Here is a 22,899-nt window from a genome sequence, read left to right as displayed (position 1 = left end):
TTTGTTTAAGAAAAAGAGTGAAAGCTATTTTGGCTGAAGAATGAATTTGGGAAAGAGAACAATCTTTCTCATAATAATGAGATTGGCAAGCTAAATTGGAGTCAGGTCATGAAAGATCTTAAAAGCACAATAGAAGAATTATATTTTATTTTTGCAATTATAGTCACTGTAGGGGCAGGGATCCACAGTGGATAGAGCATCAGCTTTGAAGTCAGAAGAACGTGAGTTCAAATTTGGCCTCAGAGACTTAACACTTACTAGCTGAATGACCTTGGACAAGTCACTTAACCCCAATTGCCTCAGCAACAAAACAAAACAAAACAAAACAAAACAAAACAAAAAAAAAAAACAAAAAAATAATAGTCACTAAGTTGTTGATCAGGAGATTGATGTTGTCCATTCAATCTACTTTAGAAACATCATTATAGCAGCTCTGGGGAGGATCAGTTGGAATGCAAAGAAAATTGAGACAGAGAAACTAATTAGGAAGTCATTGAAATAGTCCAATTAATGAGGGATGGGAGCTTGGAGGAAGGAAAGAAATGAGTATGAAATTTTTTGTGGAGGAAATGTGAGTTGAGAAAGAGCTAGTAGAGCATAATACTGAAGTTATTAACTTGGAAACCTGGAAGGATGATATATTGGAAAGATTTGTGGGATATGAGGGGATAGATAATAAGTTCTGTCTCAGAGATGCTTCTGGAATATGTCTAATAAGTAGTCCCAATGTGAGACAATAGCTCACTTCAAGAGAGTGCTGGGAAGGAGAGAATGAAAGGACAGATATATAGATCTGAGAATCATCTGTGAAGAAATGATAGTTAAACTTAACAAGCTGATAATGATGATAAAGAAAAAGATAAGGTGTGAAGCAATCTAAAACAGATGGACATATTAGACAGACAGACACTTTGGGCACATTTATAGCCTGAGAATAATATGGATGATAATCCAGAAAAGGAGAGGAAGCATTTAGAATGTAGAAGGAGAAAGAGAAGAGTGGAAGAGAGTGGCCACCAGTGGCCAAAGAATTGGAGAGGTAAGGAGGACAGATAAAAGACCATCAGATCTGGCAATTAAATGATTATTAGTGACTTTGGACATGATGATTACAAAGGGTTGAAGGATGAGTGAAAGGAAAGGGAGAAGAGGCCCAGAGTAAAGAAAGCTTTTTCTGGTAGTTACTGAGAAAAGGAAGAGATATAGGTTAGTTCAACTGTGATTAATCATTAAACCACAACAACCCACCAAGATAATTTATCAAATCAGAGTGTGGGCTGTGGTATATGCCACTGAATCAAATAGATAAGCAAGATTTGTAATTAACACATCAATTGCTTTCATGTACTTTGGTACTTCTAAAAAGCTTAAAGAAGTTTGAAATTTTTACTTTATAGATTGAATATTCCCTCCCTCTCTCACCTCTTATCTAAAAATTTCAGGTTCTCTTTTCATATCTAGCAAAATGAAGCAGTTGGACTAGAAAAACTAGACAAAGTTTCACTCCAATTAAGATCTCAGATGCAATTTAAAAAAGCAGCAAAAAAGATTGATTAATATCAGAAGATCTGGGTTATAAAGCTAGTTCTGCTACTTATTTATTTCATTACACTTTCCTCAATTTTTTTCTTCCTCAAACATGTGAGGGGTTGAATTTTCTGATTCTCAAGATCCTTTTCATATCTATAGTTTGATGAATGCCTCTGTGAATTTTCCCCAAGAGCTCTGCCCTGGAAGCAACTTCTATGTCCCTGTAGTAGTTATGGTACAAGCACCACTATCTAATTACTCCTTCAGAAACTTTTTTGTGGAACCAGGCCTGGCAGAACCCCATGAGAAAACTCTCATTATAACCCTTTCAGAGCTTTATTATTGCTCTCCTTAAAAATTGACTCGTTTATTTCTTTGAAGACTAGTGTGAAGGTGGTAAGAATTCTTCATACCATTATGCTTAGATGGCATAATGAATGAATATACTAATACCTATCCCCCAACTTTCCCAAGGGGAGAGCTCCATGTTGGTATGCATTTATATAGGAGGATCTGCTGGGCACCAATTTTCATGACTATCGGACTCTTTGGAATTTACTGCTTAAAACTGAGTGCTATAAAAAGAAGCAGAATTAGATATGGACTGAAATTTAGGAGATCTGGGTTTTAACATTAGGTATGGCACTGTGTTTTTTGAGAAGGTCACTTGACCTCTCTGAACTCCAGTTTCCTCCTTTCTAAAACAAATCAGTTGGGGTTATATGACCTTTAAGATTCCTCCTAAGTCTGATATTCTTTGATATTTTTTTCTTTGATGGTGGAAGTGATGACTAAAAGAAAATCATTGTTCAGAATCCCGATGTTTCTTGTCAGGTAGACTCTTATCTGTTAATTGCTACAAAGTGATGGAACCCTCTTATCAAATCATTCTCCTGTCAGTGTCTGTCCTTATTACAATAAATAATTTTAGGTAATGCAATGCCTTTCTCCTTCAGTTTTCTTCTATGTAAAAGGAAGGGGTTAGGTGAAATGGCATCTAGCATCCTTTCCAATGCTTATGATTGTCCCTGTTGGGATCACAGGGTCTGGTTGTCTGAGTTGTTAAAGACTCAGTGCCCCAGAGAGGTCTTTATCAAAGATGAGATATAAGGGGAATTAGGAGATATAATTATTTAAGTAGAAACCCATTTCTATTCTTGGGGAAGCTTAAGCCATCCTGATAGAAAAACTCATTTTTCTCTATGAAGTCATGAATATATATAAGGATATGAAATATATCATGTTCTAGTTGTGGTACCCTTCTAAAACTATCTTTTGGTAGTTTTTTTCAAAACATATATATAATTTTCCCATCATGGGGCCTTTGTTTATATTTTCCCTTCATTTTAAAAGACAGATCCCATGATTCCTCTTCCATGAAGTCTTATCTAATCCACTTAGTTATAATTTATCTCTCTAGGGAATACATATCAATTTATTCCTCTCTCAAGCAGTATTGTGCAGATTTTTAAAAAATGAACATAATCATTTTGCAAATATATCTACAACTATTGAAAGTTCCATGGAATAAATAACTAAAATTTATTCATCTTTGTATCAGATCATACCAGGGAATCATGATGCAGATTTTCAGAAGCATTTTAGAGGTGTGTGAGTCAATTATATCAGTCTGACTTCACATACAGTATCTAGATAGGCTCATCCTTCTATCTGTTTATATCAATCAGCACACATAGACTTGGTAGTGATGAAGAGCCCATTGAGTAACTAGGATGTTACATTTGCCCTTTTCCACAGAGGAACAAAATAAAACTCAGTTTTTAAAACTCAGAAGTTATTTGGCCGAGTATCTCATCAAAGGAGTGGTCAAGAAGGTTTCAGAGGTAAGACTTTCTCACTTTAATTAAGTGAGCATTAGAACTCATTGCTTCTTTCTGTGGGGTACCAGTTACTACTGAATGTGTTTCTGGGAAAGATCTGTTCTTTAAAAATAATGACTACATCTTAAACAAAAGATTCTTCCTTCATAACACTTGAATTCAGGTCATTAAAAGTATGAATTCCTAGTCTCAGAGAAGAGAGGCAAATATTAATCTGCTGAGAATTCTCCAAGTCTGAATACCCTAGGCTTCAGAGTGAGCACACTCATATTGACATATATCAGGTAGAACCTCACAGGGGTCTCATATCCTGCACTGTTTCTTTTTTTTTTAGTGTATTTTTCTCTAGAAAAGAAAGAAGATTTTTGGGAAGTACTGTTTTTGTTCAGGAACTGTTCTGGTTACCTTGAACTACTAATAGCAAGGTGATTTCTACTTATGCTCAGAATTAAACAAGGAACATTACAAGGGGAGCAGTTTTTGATATGAAGTGATTATCAACCTTTCCATCTCTGGAAGGCTAGTAAGAAAACAATGCTGGTAATCTGATTAAATTATCAACCTTGGTACAGGGAGGTGAAATTATTATTATATATACACATATATATATATATATTATAATAATGAAAAAAATCATAATATGTATAAAATAACATTCTGTATATATAACAATATGTATAGAATAACATTCTAAATAACTAAGTAATGAAAGCCGTTGTCCAATTTCTTCCTATAACTTCAATTATTCAAAGTGACTCTTCTCAGAAATAAAAATTGAAAATATATTCTGGATAATAAAAATTTTTCTCTCTGAATGGAATAAAGGGCAGTCCTTTTGGGATGGTCATAAGCCAAGCCCTTCAAAAGATAGGGAAGATAACAAAAAGAAGACAAAAGGTCTTCTTTGTAGAACTCTTACTTTTGTCCTTAATCTATCACCCATATTTTTTTGAGACTGGAAGAAAGTCTGAAAAGGACTTTTAGTTCATGTAAAATATTACATTTTTTTTTTCTCTGAGGCAATTGGGTTAAATCACACAGCTACGAAGTGTTAAATGTCTGAGGCCAGATTTGAACTCAGGTTTTCCTGACTTCAGGGCTGGCACTCAACTATAACAAACATTTTGTCTATGGTTGAAATGTATTTTGAACTTTAATGTAATCTTGTGTATTTTTTCTTTGCTAAAGCTCAGCTGACTTGTCCACAAATTCCATGAAGGAGCTCATGCTGTGTGGAACCCCCTTTGAATGATACAAGAGACATTGTCTTGTTGAATGGCTTTGAATAATCAAACACTAGTGACAGAGTTTATTCTACAAGGTTTTTCAGTGACACCTCAACTCCAGATATTCTTGTTTATAACCTTTCTTTTTCTTTATCTCACAGCCCTCTCAGGTAATATTCTAATTGTCATGGCCATCAGTCTGGACTCAGGTCTCCATACACCGATGTATTTTTTCCTTGCCAACTTGGCTATTTTAGATATAGGCTGCACATCCACAGTTTTGCCCAAATTGCTGCAGAACCTTATTGTGACGAAGAATTCCATTCCCTATGATGGCTGTATGACCCAGCTGTATTTCTTCAGTTGTTTTTTGGGGACTGAGCTTCTACTTTTCACAGTCATGGCTTATGACAGATATGTGGCCATCTGCCATCCCTTACATTATAGCATTATGATGAGTAGGATGGTTTGTATGGTTTTAGTGAGCAGCGTGTGGGCCATGGGTGTCCTTGGTTCATTGTTACAGACTGCTCTAATGCTGAGATTAACCTTTTGTGGTCCTAATGAGATTAAGCACTTCCTCTGTGAAATCCCCTCATTGTTGTTGCTCTCCTGTAGCTCCACATATGTGAACGATATCATGATGGTTATTGCAGATGCGTACTTTGGGGTGATTAATTTTGTGCTCACTATAGTATCTTATGGCTTTATCATTTCCAACATCCTAAAGATCCGCACCACAGAGGGCAAGAAAAAAGCCTTCTCTACCTGTTCCTCTCACCTTACAGTTGTCAGCATGTATTATACCACAATTATATATACTTACATTTTTCCAGGTTCTGGATCCTCAATGGATAATGGAAAAATGGTAGCTCTACTGTACACCACAGTTGGCCCCACATTGAACCCTCTTATATATACTCTGAGGAATAAGGATTTTAAAACTGCCCTCAAGAAAATATTTCCATTCATTCATTAAATAAGTAGAATTGGCAAAATAAGTGTAGCATTATTTTGAGTGTCCACATGTGAGGGATGATATAAGATTTTAAAATTTCTTTATTTCAATTTATAGAGTTGTCGTTTTCCTATAATTATTCAGGATGTTTTACTTGGATAGAACAGCTAGGTGGTACAGTGGATACAGTCCCAGGTCTTCAAACCTGGCTTCAAACATTTACAAACTGTGTGACCCTGAGCAAGTCACTTAATCCTGTTTGCCTCAGTTCCTTCATCTGTAAAATTACATGTAGGAAACTACTCAAATATCTTTGTCAAGAAAACCCCAAAAGGGCTCATGAAGAGTTGGACATGATTGAAAAGGTCTAAACAAAAATAAATTCATGGATGTTTTCCAAAGATACTCAACTCCCACAGTAGTACACACATATAGAGAATGTCAAGACAATAGATCATAGATGTATGGAATCAGAACTGATTTTCTTAGGGTATAATAAATTCCCAGTGTCCAGAAAACCAATTGGGTCACAGAAAAGCTTCTTTTTCAGGCTGGTCTTGATGACCTCTGAATGAAATTTTTATTCTGAGATGTTTTCATGTTATGAGAACACTATGATAATAGCTTTTAAAAGGAGATGTAAAGATGAAATCAGCAGAGCTTGGCAACAGCTCGGATATGAAGGGGGTTGGAAGCAGTTTAGTAAAGAATGTGGGATGAAAGAGCTCATCGGTGAAGAGCCCTGAGCATCTGTGCTTAGAACTGTGCCATCTTATAGTTTTACTAATGAATTACACCAACACATTAATAACATTTGTATTAGATTTACACATGAGAAGAAACTGAGAAGTACATCAAACATAAGAATCACAATTGAAAAAAAATTTCAATGTTGGAAAAATTAGCTAAAATAAATTATATGGGACCTAAGAATATAAATGCTGTCTTATTATCAATGAAAAAGTGATACAATACACAATGATTTTTATTCCACAGCATGTAGGAAGGTAAATATAATAAAGTATAAACTGTGATAGGCAAAGATAAAACACAACAATCCTGTTCAATAAGTACTTAAGTATATAACTTATATATAGCTTTTAGCCATATGATGATACAAGATAATTCCACAAGACTCATGATGGAAAACACTTTTCATATCCAGAGAAAGAACTATGGAGTCGGAAAGCAGATTAAAGCTTATTATTTTTGTTTTTGTTAGTTTTTTTCTCTCTTATGGGTTTTTTTATTTATCCTGATTCTTCTTTCAAATTTAACATAATTGTACAATCACTATCTAATTCCTTGCTATCTTGGGGCAGGCATGCCAGGTGAGAAGGGAAAGAGGGAGGGAAAATTTGGAGCTGGAAAATTTACAACAATGAATGTTGAAAATTATTTTTGCATGTAACTCGAAAAAAGAAAATACTGTTAAGCCCAAAACATTATATTCAGTCTACTCAGACTTATTTAATTCAAATCAATAAAATAATTATTAAGCACCTATTAAGTTTATGATGCCATTAAGTATTTTCTGGTTGCAAATACTAAAGCAAGGGAAGTAAAATTGTTTTAATATCAAGGTGATGCTATTCTTCTGGGGTGGGGCTGTATATGATATAGGAAAATGTAACTTTTATACAAAATAATTTGAAATTAAGCAAGAAAATTAGCAACTGAGAATGGAAGGGAGAGACAAGCTTCATATAACACTTAAGTACAGTGCTGTGAGAAGCTAGGAATTCTAAGGTAATCTATTTTTTGAAGAATACATTTTTGAATTGTACCCAGTCAAGCCAGTGCAGAAACAGGCAAGACAGTCCAGTGAGTTATTCCGCTAGAGCAATTATAGTCCATAAAAGTTCTGAATACTCAGTGATATCACCTGCAAATACTCGTTCTTTAAATGGGGTCCCCCTTCACTCTTGTAAAGACACAGTTCTTGCTCTTTGTCGATAATGAAACCTCAAAATTAATAGAGCTTTCTTCTCTTCTTTTCTAGTAGGTGTACCACATTCTTAATTTCAACTCATTATAAAGTGATTTTTTGTTTAGGATAATAAATCAAAATATTTCATATTTTTAAAAAGTGATGATGAAATAAGGTCACAGTGGCAGATGGTCTTTCAAATACAACTTGTAAAGCATTAACCATATTCTATATTTGTCTTCTTTGTAAAGTCATGATATATATTTAGGTTTCAGAAGTTTTTTGAATTGTAAACAAACAAAAAGGGTGAAAACTTTTAATAATGAAAAATGCATTTTAAGGTAATTCAGCCTAATTCCAATAATGATCAATTCCATTGTGATGTAGACTGTCATATGCATTGAGAAAGAGGACTGTGGGGACTGAATATGTACCACAATATAGTATTTTCACCTTTTTTTTTTTCTTGTTTACTTGTTTTTTTTTTCCCTTTCACACTTTTTTCCTTTTTTTTTTATTTGATTTTTTTTGTGAGTCTTGATAAATGTGGTAATATATTTAGAACTGCAGACTTTTAATGTATATTAGAGTATTTGGTGTCTAGGGGAGTGGACTGGGGGAAGGCAGAGAGAATATTTTAGAGCACAAGGTTTTGCAAAGGTGAGTGCTGAAGAGTATCTTTGCATATATTTTGAAAATAAAAAGCTATTTAAAAAACAGAAAAAAAAGAAAAATGCATTTGTAAATGATCTGTATTAGAAAATAAATTGTATCCAATGTAGCAAATTATAACATGTGTGGTACAACAGATACCTCCCATTTTGTTTGCTAATAAAGGGCTACACAATTCAAAACAATTGCATGAAGTTGTGAAGTCTGAAATGGGCAAGGTAGAGTAAAGAGATATTATGCAGGGCACTAAAAACTAGGGTGATGAATTTATGTTTTGTCCTAGAAATAATGGAGAAACACTAATGGATTTTAATTAACACACGATTAAAGCATAGGTTCTTAGCCTTTTTTTTTTTTTTTTTTTTTTTTTTTTTTTGGTATGGATACTTTTGCAGCTGATGGACACTTCAAAAATATATTCTTAAATGTATAAAATAAAATGTGTGTAATTGTCAAAGAAATTATATTTAAATAGTTACTACTTAAAAACAAAAACCTCAGACTCCAGGTAAATCACCTCTCTTTAGGTAAGAACATAAAAAACAACATTATGGAGGGAATACATTCTTGGCATGGAATAAGTCCCCAAAAATTGAGCTAAAAAGAGAGTTTGGGTAATAGGTAGTAGATGACTGTGCTTGGAACATGGAGTATGTAAAGCAGGATACTATGAAATAAATCTCGAAAGGTAGTTTGGATTATAATTAGGATTATAATAAGATCATATATTTGATCTTAGAGGCAATAGACTGCCACAGACAATTTTTAAATACCTTAGACAGATTAATCTAAGATCATGAAATCTAATATAAAACATGAATATCTTTTCTTCAACTTTTAATAGTTGGTCATCCAGACATGGGAAACTCATTATAATCTTGGTTCTGATTTTTTTATAGACAGTTGTGGTCTGTTACCCCCATGTTCCCTACTTTCATGCACTATTGTACAATTTGAATTGTGTGCCAGTGCAAGTGACCAACTTTTGCATCCTCAACATCTATAAAGGGAAAAACATTCTATAAATCTAAAGAAAGATATTTTAAAACTTATATTTTACACCCAGATTTCAAAATAATACTATAGAAAATCCAAATAAATTTGTTGACTAATTCTAATTATTTAATGAATAGAAAATTTTTATGGGTTGTTTTTTAAAATAATTGTTTCTCAGAGTGTAGAAAAAAACAGGGTTTAAATTGGGGTCCCCTGTGGTGCTTAAGAGAGCTACTATTTTACCATTATCCATTCAGGTCTCAGAACCCAGAAAAAAAAAGAAAAACTATGCATATATTTTTGTGGTATAAGACATGATGACCATCTCAAGGTCAAAGTAACAGATAGAGAATCCTTATTTTTCACTTGTATGGTGTTAGGTTCTTATTAAGTGCTAATGAGATAATAAGATATTAGGTTCTTACTAAGTACCAAGTCGGTACTTGACAATTCTCTAGTTCCGGCCTTTACTGGGGAGGAGCTTGCATGCTTAGGAGGAGCAAGTTCATTGATTGAAGTAATTCTTCCCAGAAGCCTTGCATTATCCTATGCCCATTCTCTGGGAGGATAAGAGGGCAGCACTCCAGAGATAGGTAGTCTCTGCTCTAGACCAGACTTGAGGCAGCTCTCTGCAGGAAGGGAAATCACTTCTCTGGACGAGAGTTAAGGGCAACTGTATGGAGACAACAGTTCTCTACAGGAAGAAGCATCTGTCTTAGAGATTTGAGTTGACACAGCAGATCTCCTCTCAGAGAGAGATTGGCAGCTTCTGGAGACAACAGCACATTACAATATGGTACAAATTTTTTAGAATGGTAGAGATGATGAAGGCAAAAGATAGTATGAGCACCAAACTGATCAACCTAAATTACATATTTTTAGTGGCTATCATGACATTGTTCAGGTACGTAGAGCTGCACAGCAGAAGTAAAGAGGGGATTTGGCATAAAAGTGTTTAATTTCACTGGGACTATAAAAGATTAATTACACTATCAGGCCTGTGTGTATTGATGAACTGACTGTAGGAGTGGCCAATACAATCCTCACCAAGAGTATGAAAAACATGATACTGAAATATAGTCTTATATGTAAAGAGTGGAAGATTACAACATATTTATTAAACCATGGAAGGAAAGAGAAAATGTTCAATATCTAAAAATCAAATGAATAAATCAAAGGAGATGATTTTTCTCTCCACAACAAGGTTCTCCAGTAATAGTATATTGCAGAATAGTATAAATGCAGCCAACATCTAAAATAGAAAGTTGGTAACAAAAAAAAATACATAGTAGATTAGATGAGTCCAGACTGATGCCATGAATATTAGTATGTTTCATATGAGAATTATAAGACAAGTAAAAAAAAAACAAGGAGCCAAATAAGAAAATCTGTAATAGATGTGTCTCTGGAAAACTTTGAAAAGCAAACCTGCCAATATTGTTTGATTTTTCATTGCTATTTGACCATATTATACCTCTTATTTAATTCAGCAGAAGTCTAGTTCAGTAGGGGATTGTAAACACATCTGTTTTGACTTTAGGAGAAATATAATGAACAAGTTGTATTAAAATTTAAAATAATTCTTCAATAGTAGACAAAATGGTTATCCTGACCCAAATAGTAAGTGTTCCAATGTTCATAATGCTCCCCTAGAATCAACAAATGAAAATAGCAATAATGATAATATTCCAAAATGAGAAAATGATCAGAAAATTCAATCTCTCCATCAGTGGCATTCACAACCATATATTCTTTTTTATACCTTGTTAATTTCTATCCAATATGTAATTTTTAAAAATGTTTTGGCTTTGCCTTTTTTCCTCTTTGAGGTTAAGGTTTGTATCATAAGTTTTTTTCTTATTTCTGTTGTATTATTAAAGAGTCCTTGGAATTTGTTGTATACAGGGGTTATAGAATCAGTCCTACTCTAAGAAAAATAAATTTAGCAGTTAAGTTGAGGATCAATTGGCTTTTAGTCAATTGGCCTTTAGAGACAAAGAAGATTAATTGGAAGACTATTTCAATAGTTCAAATGAGAAAATGAGGGTTTGGAATAGGACATGATGCTAACTAGTTAATGATGGTGTGAATAGAGACAAGGATATATATATATATATATATATATATATATATATATATATATATATATATATATATATATATATATATATATACACGCACACGCACACACACACACACACACACACACACACACATATATATATATATACATACATATATGTGTGTGTATATATATGTATATATGAGTATAGAAAGATCAGAATTAGGGTGATAGAGTTAGGAAGAATGAAAGTGAATACTCAATGATGGTAATATGACTGGAGCATGACTTCAACAGTTGTACCAGAACATTCAGAATCAGAGAAAGACAATAATTCTGTTTCATACACGTTGATCTCAGGTATCTATGAGACAGAAATTGACATTGCCCAGAAATGCCCATTTTTCTCTACAGGAAGTTTGATTCAGATCCATAGAATTTTTCAGAAACTCCTTCTACACCATGTGGCTTAGTTCTTGGTTTTTACCCTTTTAGGGGGAACACATTCTCTGTTCTTCACTATCTTTGTGGTCTTAAAATTCTTTTTTTCCTGTGGCCACATGGTTCATTGGAAGTTCCCTGGAGATAAATAGATTCCTCCCCCAGGGAACCCATTATTTTCTTTTTTTCTTTTTTTTAATTAAAGCTTTTTATTCACAAAACATATGCATGGGTAATTTTTCAACATTGACCCTTACAAAGGCTTCTGTTCCAAATTATTTCCTCCTTCCCCCACCATCTCCTCTAGCTGGCAGGTAGTCCAATACATGTTAAATATGTTAAAATATATATTAAATCCAATATATGTATGTACAGTTATCTTGCTACACAAGAAAAACTGGATCAAGAAGAAAAAAACTGGGAAAGAAAACAAAATATACGGAAGCAAGCAACAACAGAAAGAGTTAGAATGCTATATTGTGCTCCACACTAAGTTCCCACAGTCCTTTCTTTGGCTGTAGATGGCTCTCTTTATCACTGAACAATTGGAATTGGTTTGAATCATCTCATTGTTGAACAGAGCCATGTCCATCAGAACTGATCATTATATAGTTGTATACTATACTATTGTACTATTGAATTCAATACAATAGTATTGTATACTATTGAAGGATACAGCGATCTCCTAGTCCTGCTCATTTCACTCAGCATCAATTCATTAAGTCTCTCCAGGCCTTTCTGAAATCATCCTGTTGGTCATTTCTTACAGAAAAATAATATTCCATAATATTCACATACCCCAATTTATTCAGCCATTCTCCAATTGATGGGCATCCATGTAGTTTCCAGTTTCTGTCTACTACAAAGAGGGCTGCCGCAAACATTCTTGCATATGTGGGTCCCTTTCCCTTCTTTAAGATCTCTTTGGGATATTAGCCCAGTAGTAACATCATTTATCTTTTAACATATTGTTCTTTTGTGGGAATAATTCTTCTCTTTTGACTGCCTTTCTATTATGGGATGGTTTTTAGTCTCCTGTGTTTCTGTTCATTACATAGAGAACTTGGATATATGACTCATCAGAGATACATGATAAAATATCCCAGTTTCTCTTCTTATCACTATTATGTTCATTTTCTTAATGCAAAGTCTTTCAATTTCACAAAGCAATTAAAATTTACTGTGTAAAAATTGGATTGTTTTAATGACCTTCAGGTAAAAGAATGATTGTTGTTTCTCCTCACCTCACAAAGACATTTTCAAATGCTGATGCCTTTGTTTAGTAGAAAATAAATTTTGTTTGATTTCAGAATTTATACAAAAGCCCCTATAAAATAGAAATATTTAGGAGATGGATTACTGCTGTTCTATAGAGTAAATGCTTTCTTAAATTCTGCATTATTCCATTTATATATCTGGAAAACAACAAATTGTTATTTTTCTATGATAATAGCATATATAATATATGTATATATAAGTATGTAGAATAATATATATATATGTATATATAGATTTTATATATATATAGAATAGAATAATAATATATATGTATATACATACTATATATATATATATATAATCAGAAGAAAATGATTTAAAATATTTGGGAAGAATAGTTAAAAGACACAATTGTCTCATAAATTGCATAATTGCTAATTCAAATGAATCAAAATGAGTAGCTCCACATTTCAGTCAACTAAGTCTGATGAATTATGGCTGTGACCCATGTCAAATATTATGTCCAGATGATTAAATAAATAATGGTGATTTGTAGTGTTCTTGTTGGTTTTCTGAAGGTCTCTGTTTCAGTAGAGTAATCACCACAAGAATAGTCAGGGATAAAGTCAACATTCTTATTTCTTCCTTCATAGTCTAGTTTCTTTGCCTGGGGCTGGGTAGCTTTCTTGAGGCCTTTCAGATTGGTCTCAGTGGAAAAATGCAAGAGGCCTGCCACCACCGTGGTGTGAGATGGAATGAATGATTTTGTTTCTCCTTGGCTCTGAGAGCTTGAGCTCCTTCCTCCAGTCTTCTCTAAGTCTGTCTGAGCCTCTTGGTCTCCCAGGAGAGCCATCAGGAGCCTGATCAAAGATGGAATGTCTCTAACTGAGTTTGACCCAGCTTTATATACTCTACTTTAATTACATCATTATAGATGCGAATCTTGTAGAATTATATTAAGTACTAATTATGTGTACTGAAGTAAAGAACTATGAATCACCATACTAAACTATCTATTGTCTTATCAATTCCACTCACTTAACACCTTGTAAGAATCCTTGTTTTAAGTACAGAGTTCTGGCCCACAACAGTGATTCATTATGACTGAAGAGAGGCAATGAGTTTCCCACCCCAATAGGAAGTCTTTAAGCTGAGATTTTATGGTGGCATATGTGGTGATATTAGAAAGTGGATTTCTGCTTTAGTTATGGCAAGAAACAAACTCTGAGGTCTTTTCCAACCCTGAGCTTCTATGATTCTGTCTCAAGGTACATTTATGCTAACAGATATGTGGGGGAGAGTTCCAGTTATGATGGCATAATCACTGATTTGTTTTAAATTTCTCTCACTTTCCATATCAAAACAGTAAAAAGTGCTAACTTAAATCATGCAAATCATAACCATATAAGAATTTACTTCAAGGTAAAGAGTAAATACCATTAAAAGTGTGACTTATTGGATCACCCATTTGTCTTCCCCAAATTTGTTCTAAAGACTCCAAGTTTGGGACATTATGTAATATTGGGTTTCAATTCTAACACAAATGCTGCCCCTATGTCAAAAATCCAAGTGTGAAAATACAGCCCCCAAGTGCAATCCGATGTCACATATTTTTATCAGCTAGAATCTCTGTGCTGGGTGAAACAATTAATTGCCCCACCTCAACTCCAGGTCTAGCTCAGAAACCCTCTGGGGTACTGTTAGTGCCAGGTCTCCCATGTGCCACATGTTACTTACTGGACAAGACTTCATTATCTGGGGGAAGGTCTGTATATGCAGCACAATTTTGTCTATACCCAGACTATATGTAAAAGAATTATCTGCTAATATCTGATCTGATTTCTTTCTTCCCCCCCCCCTGAATCTAGGGTTAAGTGACTTGCCCAGGGTCACACAGCTAGGAAGTGTTAAGTGTCTGAGACTAGATTTGAAATCAGGTCCTCCTGAATTCAGGGCTGGTGCTCTATCCACTGCACAACCTAGCTGCCCCTGATCTGATTTCTAACCCCTTTCTCTCCCCCTAGTCAAAATCTCTGATCTGTGCCTTAAATGCCACACAATGATTGAAGTTAACATCTAGCCCAAAATTGAAGGGAATATAGAATATCAACAAGGATTAGATTATTTTGTTTCTACTTGAAACACAAAGGAACATATTAATACTGAGAGGGTTGATTATAGGAAGAAATAGAAATGTCAACAAAAGAAGTGATAAAATTATAAGAAATAAACTATCATGAAAAGGAAACAAAATAATGAAAAAGTACCATTGGGGAAAGGAAATAATTTTGAAAATCCACAATGAAGGGGAAAATCTTGCAATAAATACATGTCCTAGAAATGACAGTGGAACAAGTCAAGCAAGAAATAAGAATGGGTGTTTAAATTGAAAGTGAATCTCTCAAAAAAAAGCATCTTAAGAATTTGAACAAAGAAGAACATAACCTGTAACAATATATTTTTTTTGTACAAAGATCAGCAGATTCAGAATGCAGATATTTTTGGATTAAATCTAGACAAGACAATTGGAAAAATACATACCACTTTTACATACCAAGGCAACTGAAGTGGTAAATTACAAAAATGTATTATAACTTTATGTCTTCACAGTCTCTTCCCTACTCCAATTCCATAGTACTTTACACTTTGGATTACCTTTCAGAGATGAATGAAACCAAAAATTTTGTCTTATCAGAATCCCCCCCCCCCCACAAGCTACATATATAGTATAGTTAACAAATAATTAGAACAGTTTTTTTTAATTTTTTTTTATTTTTGCTTTTCTTGAAACTTGGGCTCATTCTAGGCTCTTACTACTATTCAGATAGGCTCATGCTGTAACTCTTCTTAAAAAAAGTGTTTTCTCTCACCTTCTTTACTATTTTATATATCTTTTAATAAATCAATTTGTTGGTAAAGAGCCTGTTCTTTACCCCAGGAAGTCTCTTTCTACATTACTCCCTTCCTCACTTCATAAAATGTTTTTCTCCTCGTGTCCTAGATTTATTTCAAGATATGACTGAACATTAAAAATCAGTCATTTCCTGTTTTTTAATTATAGTCAGTTTTATTTTTTGCAATATTTTAGTGGTCACCTGGTTTACTGTCTTCCTTGATGAATTATTAATGAAATATTAATGAAACACTTCTGAGTAATTTATAACTTTTCAGAATCTTTCATTTCTGAAAACTGAACCATGTTTTCTTTTTTTAATAGCTTTTAATTTACAAAATATGTGCGTAATTTTACAGCACTGACAATTGTCAAGCCTTTTGTTCCAATTTTTCCCTCCTTCCCCCATTTCCTCCTCCCCAGATGGCAAGTTGACCAATACATGTTACATATGTTAAAGTATAAATTAAATATAATATATGTATACATGACCAGTTATTTACAAAAAGAATCAGACTTTGAAATAGTGTACAATTAGCCTGTGAAAAAAATAAAAAATGCAGGCTGACAAAAATAGGGATATTGGGAATTCTATGTAGTGTGAACCATGTTTTCTAAAATATGTTATGTTAACCATTTTTTATGACCAAATATGCTTACATGGTTTAGAAGAAATTTTCAAATTCTTTCCTCAGGACATAATAGATCATAATTCGTGGTTATCTATGTGGGGATATTTTGGCTCAAAGAAATATTACATAAGATAGTCAGGTGTCGTGTTATATTGTTTCTCTTGACTTGTTGTTGACGCAATAAAACCAAGTTTGATGTGTTTTGTTTGCTTCTCCACAGAAAACTCATGAATTATCCTTTCCTTTGGTTGCAACTTTTTTCTTTGAGTTTCATTTATTCAGTGATAAAAATATTGATGTAGCTTTGCTCTCCTTGTCATACATCAATTCAGTGGTAATTAGAAAGAGATCTATTAAATAAACTGTGAAAAAGGGAAATGCAATCTGTGTGACATACTTTTCTCTTTATAAATATAAGTTGTCTCATGATCCCTGCTTCCAGTTCCAATTGCTCATAAACCATGTATATAATAACATGCATATACACTGTTTTTGTCTAGAATGAAGTAAAAAAGATTTCTCATGAATTTTTAGTCAAACAAAAAACATGTATTAAACTCCTACTATGTCCCAGGTATTTTTCTGGGAGTTACAAAGACAAAAATAATCCCTGCCATCAAGGAACTACTGTTGTGAGACAATAGTGCATATGTCTACATATGTGTACATACATATAATAGTCAGCCTTTACATAGTGGTTTAAGGTTTGCAAAGTGTTTTTACCAAACTATAAATATAAGGTAGCTAGTGAGGGAATTTATAACAGTTAGAAAGAAGAGGAAGTTTTTTATATTAAAGATGCTGTTGTAGGTAAATCTAGAAGTAACTGAAGCATTTTGTGAATTAGAATTGAAGATGGAGTATGTTCCAGGTCCTTGTGACAGCCAGTGCAAAGGCAGACAGATACTCATGTTTTGTTTAAGAAAACGAGAGAGAAAGCTATTTTTGCTGAAGGATGAATTCGGGAAAGAGAATAATCCATATTGAGGTTGGCAAGCTAAATTGGAGTCAGGTTGTGAAAGATCTTAAAAGAACAACAGAGGAATTATATTTTATCTTTGCAATAATAGTCACTGTAAGGGCAGCTAGGTGGCATAGTGGATAGCTTTGAAGTCAGGAAGACCTGAGTTCAAATTTGGCCTCAGAGCTAGTTCTGTGACCCTGGACAAGTCACTTAACTCCAATTGCCTCTATAAAAACAAAACAAAACAAAACAAAACAAAAACCAAATAATAGTAACTGTAAGTTGTTGATCAGTTGATTGATGTTGTCCATCCAATCTATTTTAGAAACATCATTATAGCAACTCTGAGGAGGATCAGTTGGAATGCAAAGAAAATTGAGACAAACTAATAAGGAAGTCATTGAAATAGTCCAGATAATGAGTGATAGGAGCTTAGGAGCTTGGAGAAAGGACTGAAATGAGTATGAATTTTTTTTTTTTTTTTTTTTGTGTGTGGAAGAAATATTGTTAGGTTCTTACTAAATGCTAAGTTGGTACTTAATAATTCCCTAGCTCAGAATTCACTCCAACCTTTAAGGGAGTTTACACTTTTGAAGGAATACTTTAAAGGAGCTTGTTCATTGGTTGTAAGTATTTCCCACAAGCCCCTGGAGTACCCACAGGCCCATTCTATGGGAGGATAAAAGAAGTTAGAGTCTGGAAGAATCATTCTGGTAAAGGTCACAGAGAAGACTTCCCACACTCTTGGAGGCAGAGTCTGATTCTCACACTCTAGGAGATTCTGAGTCAAGATTTGATTCTCATGTCTACTTTCACTCTGGCTGGAGGCTCCTGAAGGCTCCCAAGAAACCTTCTCACAGAGAAAAGATTATACAGAAAAGAAACTTCCTCCCAGAGAAGGATTACAATTGAGAGATGACAGGACATAACATTTTGGCGCCCACAACATGGGGCAAAGACTTTTCCTTATTCTGACAAAGGCTTATTCTGAGCCCTTCAGAGGAGCTAACCTGGACTTGACAAAATGTGAGTTGAGAAAGAGCTAGTGGAGTATAATACTGAAGTTATGAACTTGGAAACCTGGAAGAATAATAGAGTGGAAATATTTGTGGGACATGAGGGAACAGATAAGTTCTGTCTCAGAGATACTGAATTTTAGATATTTCTGGAATATATCTAATAGGTAGTCCACGATGTGAGACAATAGCTCACTTCAAGAGAGTGCTGGGGAGGAGAAAGTAAAAGGACAGATAGAGAGATTTGGGAATCATCTATGAAGGCATGGTAGTTAAACTTAACAAGCTGATAATGATGATAAAGTGTCAATCGCTCTATGGGCACATTTAGATGGATGGACACTTTGGGCACATTCACAGCCTGAGAATAATATGGAGGAAAATCCAGAAAAGGAGAGGAAGCATTTAGAATGTAGGAGGAGAAAGAGAAAAGTGGAAGAGGATGGTAACCAGTGGCCAAAGAATTGGAGAGATAAGGAGGACAGATAGAAGACCATCAGATCTGGCAATTAAATGATTATTAGTGACTCTGTACATGACAATTACAAAAGGTTGGAGAATGAGTGAAAGGAAAGGGAGAAGAGGCCCAGAGTAAAGAAAGCTTTTTCTGGTAGTTACTGAGAAAAGGAAGAGATATAAGTTAGTTCAACTGTGATGAATCATTAAACCACAATAACCCACCAAGATAATTTATCAAATCAGAGTGTGGGCTGTGGTATATGCCACTGAATTAAATTGATAAGGAAGATTTTTAATTAATACATCAATTGCTTTCATGCACTTTGGTACTTCTAAAAATTTTTACTTTATAGATTGAATATTCCCTCCCTCTCTCACCTCTTGTCTAAATTTTTCAGGTTCTCTTTCCATATCCAACAAAATGAAGCAGTTGGACTAGATAAACTAGATAAAGTTTCACTCCAATTAAGATCTAAGATCCAATAAAAAAAGCAGCAAAAAGATTGATTAATATCAGAATATCTGGGTTATAAAGCTAGTTCTGCTACTAATTTATTTCATTACACTTTCCTCAATTTTTTTCTTCCTCAAACATGTGAAGGGTTGAATTTTCTGATTCTCAAGATCCTTTTCATATCTATAGTTTGATGAATGCCTCTGTGAATTTTCCCCAAGAGCTCTGCCCTGGAAGCAACTTCTATGTCCCTGTAGTAGTGATGGTACAAGCACCACTATCTAATTACTCCTTCAGAAACTTTTTGTGGATCCAGGCCTGGCAGAACCCCATGAGAAAACTCTCATTATAACCCTTTCAGAGCCTTATTAATGCTCTACTTAAAAATTGACTCGTTTATTTCTTTGAAGACTAGTGTGAAGGTGGTAAGAATTCTTCATACCATTATGCTTAGATGTCATAATGAATGAATATACTAATACCTATCCCCCAACTTTCCCAAGGGGAGAGCTCCATGTTGGTATGCATTTATATAGGAGGATCTGCTGGGCACCAATTTTCATGACTATCGGACTCTTTGGAATTTACTGCTTAAAACTGAGTGCTATAAAAAGAAGCAGAATTAGATATGGACTGAAATTTAGGAGATCTGGGTTTTAACATTAGGTATGGCACTGTGTTTTTTGAGAAGGTCACTTGACCTCTCTGAACTCCAGTTTCCTCCTTTCTAAAACAAATCAGTTGGGGTTATATGACCTTTAAGATTCCTCCTAAGTCTGATATTCTTTGATATTTTTTTCTTTGATGGTGGAAGTGATGACTAAAAGAAAATCATTGTTCAGAATCCCGATGTTTCTTGTCAGGTAGACTCTTATCTGTTAATTGCTACAAAGTGATGGAACCATCTTATCAAATCATTCTCCTGTCAGTGTCTGTCCTTATTACAATAAATAATTTTAGGTAATGCAATGCCTTTCTCCTTCAGTTTTCTTCTATGTAAAAGGAAGGGGTTAGATGAAATGGCATCTAGCATCCTTTCCAATGCTCAGGTCTTATGATTGTCCCTGTTGGGATCACAGGGTTTGGTTGTCTGAGTTGTTAAAGACTCAGTGCCCCAGAGAGGTCTTTATCAAAGATGAGATATAAGGGGAATTAGGAAATATAATTATATAAGTAGAAACCCATTTCTATTCTTGGGGAAGCTTAAGTAATCCTGATAGTAAACTCATTTTTCTCTATGAAGTCATGAAGAATATATATATATATATATATATATATATATATATATATATATATATATATATATATATATATATATATATATATATATATATATATATATATATATATATATATATATATATATATATATATATATATATATATATATATATATATATATTGATATGATATACTTTGTTGTAGTTGTGATACCCCTCTAAAACTATCCTTTGGTAGTTTTTCTTTCAAAACATATTTATAATTTTCCCACCATGGGGCCTTTGTTTATATTTTTCCTCTATTTTAAAGGACAGATCCCACGATTCCTCTTCCATGAAGTCTTGTCTAGTCCGCTTAGGTATAATCTATCTCTCTATAGAACACATATCAGTTCGTTCCTCTCTCAAGCAGTATCGTGCAGATTTAAAAAATGAACATAATCATTTTGCAAATATATCTACTACTATTGAAAGTTCCATGGGGTCAATAACTTAAGTTTATTCATCTTTGTATCAGATCGTAGCAGGGAATCATGGTGCAGATTTTCAGAGGCATTTTAGAGGTGTGTGAGTCAATTATATCAGTCTGACTTCACATACAGTATCTAGATAAGCTCATCCTCCTACCTGTTTATATCAATCAGCACACATAGACTTGGTAGTGATGAAGAGCCCATTGAGTAACGAGGATGTTACATTTGCCCTTTTCCACAGAGGAACACAGTAAGACTCTGAGAAGTTATTTGGCAGAGTATCTCAGCAAAGGAGTGCTCAAGAAGGTTTCAGAGGTAAGACTTTCTCATTTTAATTATGGCATCCAGAGCAATAGAACTCATTGCTTTTTTCTGTGGAGTCCCAATTACTATTATTGAATGTTTTTTCTGGGAAAGATATGTTCTTTAAATATAATGACTATGTCTTAAACAAAAGATTATTCCTTCATAACACTTGAATTCAGGTCATTAAAAGTATGAATTCCTAGTCTCAGAGAAGAGAGGCAAATATTAATCTGCTGAGAATTCTCCAAGTCTGAATACCCTAGGCTTCAGAGTGAGCACACTCATATTGACATATATCAGGTAGAACCTCACAGGGATCTCATATCCTGTACTGGTTTTTTCTTTTTTTCTTTTTTCTTTTTTCTTTTTCTTTTGTTTTTGTTTTGTTTTTTTAGTGTATTTTTCCCTAGAAAAGAAAGATTTTTGGGAAGTACTGTTTTTGTTCAGGAACTGTTCTGGTTACCTTGAACTACTAATAGCAATGTGGTTTCTCCTTATGCTCAGAATTAAACAAGGAACATTAAAAGGGGAGCAGTTTTTGATATGAAGTGATCATCTACCCTGCCATCTCTGGAAGGCTAGTAAGAAAACAATGCTGATAATCTGATTAAATTATCAACCTGGTACAGGGAGGTGAAATTTGAATATGGATATAGATATAGAATTCATAATGATTTCCAAATAGCTCCTTTATATTGTTGGTGACTGGCTTGAGTAATGATCTCTAAATAATGATCATTGATTAATAATTGCTGATAAAAAAAAAGAGTGATCATTGCTGTTAGATATTTAGGGTTTGGCAAATCTAGGCTAAGTCAGATTTATGACTATTTTGTTGCAAATATTTGTATTGATTTTATTGAGATATAATTATAACATATTTACATCAAAATTTCTGATTTAGTGCATCTGTGTGGAAGAGAGAACTTCTTGGATTCTCCATACCGTCTACCTGAAAATCAAAGGCTGTGGCTTTGTCTTTGGTGAGTGGAGAAAAATTAATCCCCCTTGAATGTGATTTTAAAAAAATTCAAGGTAGGGAACTGCTTATTAATGACAGAAATGTTATTGCCAAGTCTAGTGACCAACTTTCCAATATAGTTGGAGAAGCATCCCTTGATCACATGAACTTGACATTGATAATAACTGGGGACACAATGTATATTTTGCTTACATTTTAAAAGGCATATATGGTGAGTTTCCTTGTGTGTTTATAATCTAATTCTTTATTAGCTTATAATAAGCTTTCTGTATTAGAAAATACAGATCTCAAAAATAGCTATAAAATTCAAATAAATGTTACATAAAATATTTTAGATAGTATTTTAGGGTTTATAAACACCCTTAAAAGGGGCTTGAAAAGTAGGGACACTGGTTATGCTACTTGCTTGTTTTAAAATGTAATTTTTAAATGAAGAAAGATGTGTGACAAATATGTGTATAGATTTATAATATATATATGAAAGCAATTGATGTGTTAATTACTATATATATATATATATACACACACATATATATATATATATATATATATATATATATAAATCTGGGATTGTACTTAGTATAGGGAACTTCTAGTAGAAACGTCTTAGGAAATTGTCTTATGAA

At 33.7% G+C, this 22,899-nt stretch overlaps 1 protein-coding gene across 1 annotated transcript; it reads left to right on the top strand.

Moving 5' to 3' along the window:
- The first annotated feature begins 4,646 nt into the window (after nt 1-4,646).
- Nucleotides 4,647-5,576, top strand: LOC141553797 (olfactory receptor 13A1-like). Its single transcript, XM_074285263.1, has one exon. The coding sequence runs from the start codon at nt 4,647-4,649 to the stop codon at nt 5,574-5,576; it is 930 nt and encodes a 309-aa protein (XP_074141364.1).
- The last annotated feature ends 17,323 nt before the right edge of the window (nt 5,577-22,899 follow it).

Source organism: Sminthopsis crassicaudata, chromosome 2 (assembly GCF_048593235.1).
Source record: "Sminthopsis crassicaudata isolate SCR6 chromosome 2, ASM4859323v1, whole genome shotgun sequence".
Lineage (NCBI taxonomy): Eukaryota > Metazoa > Chordata > Mammalia > Dasyuromorphia > Dasyuridae > Sminthopsis > Sminthopsis crassicaudata.
Note: the sequence above shows the minus strand (reverse complement) of the source record. Positions and strands in the feature narration are given on the sequence as shown.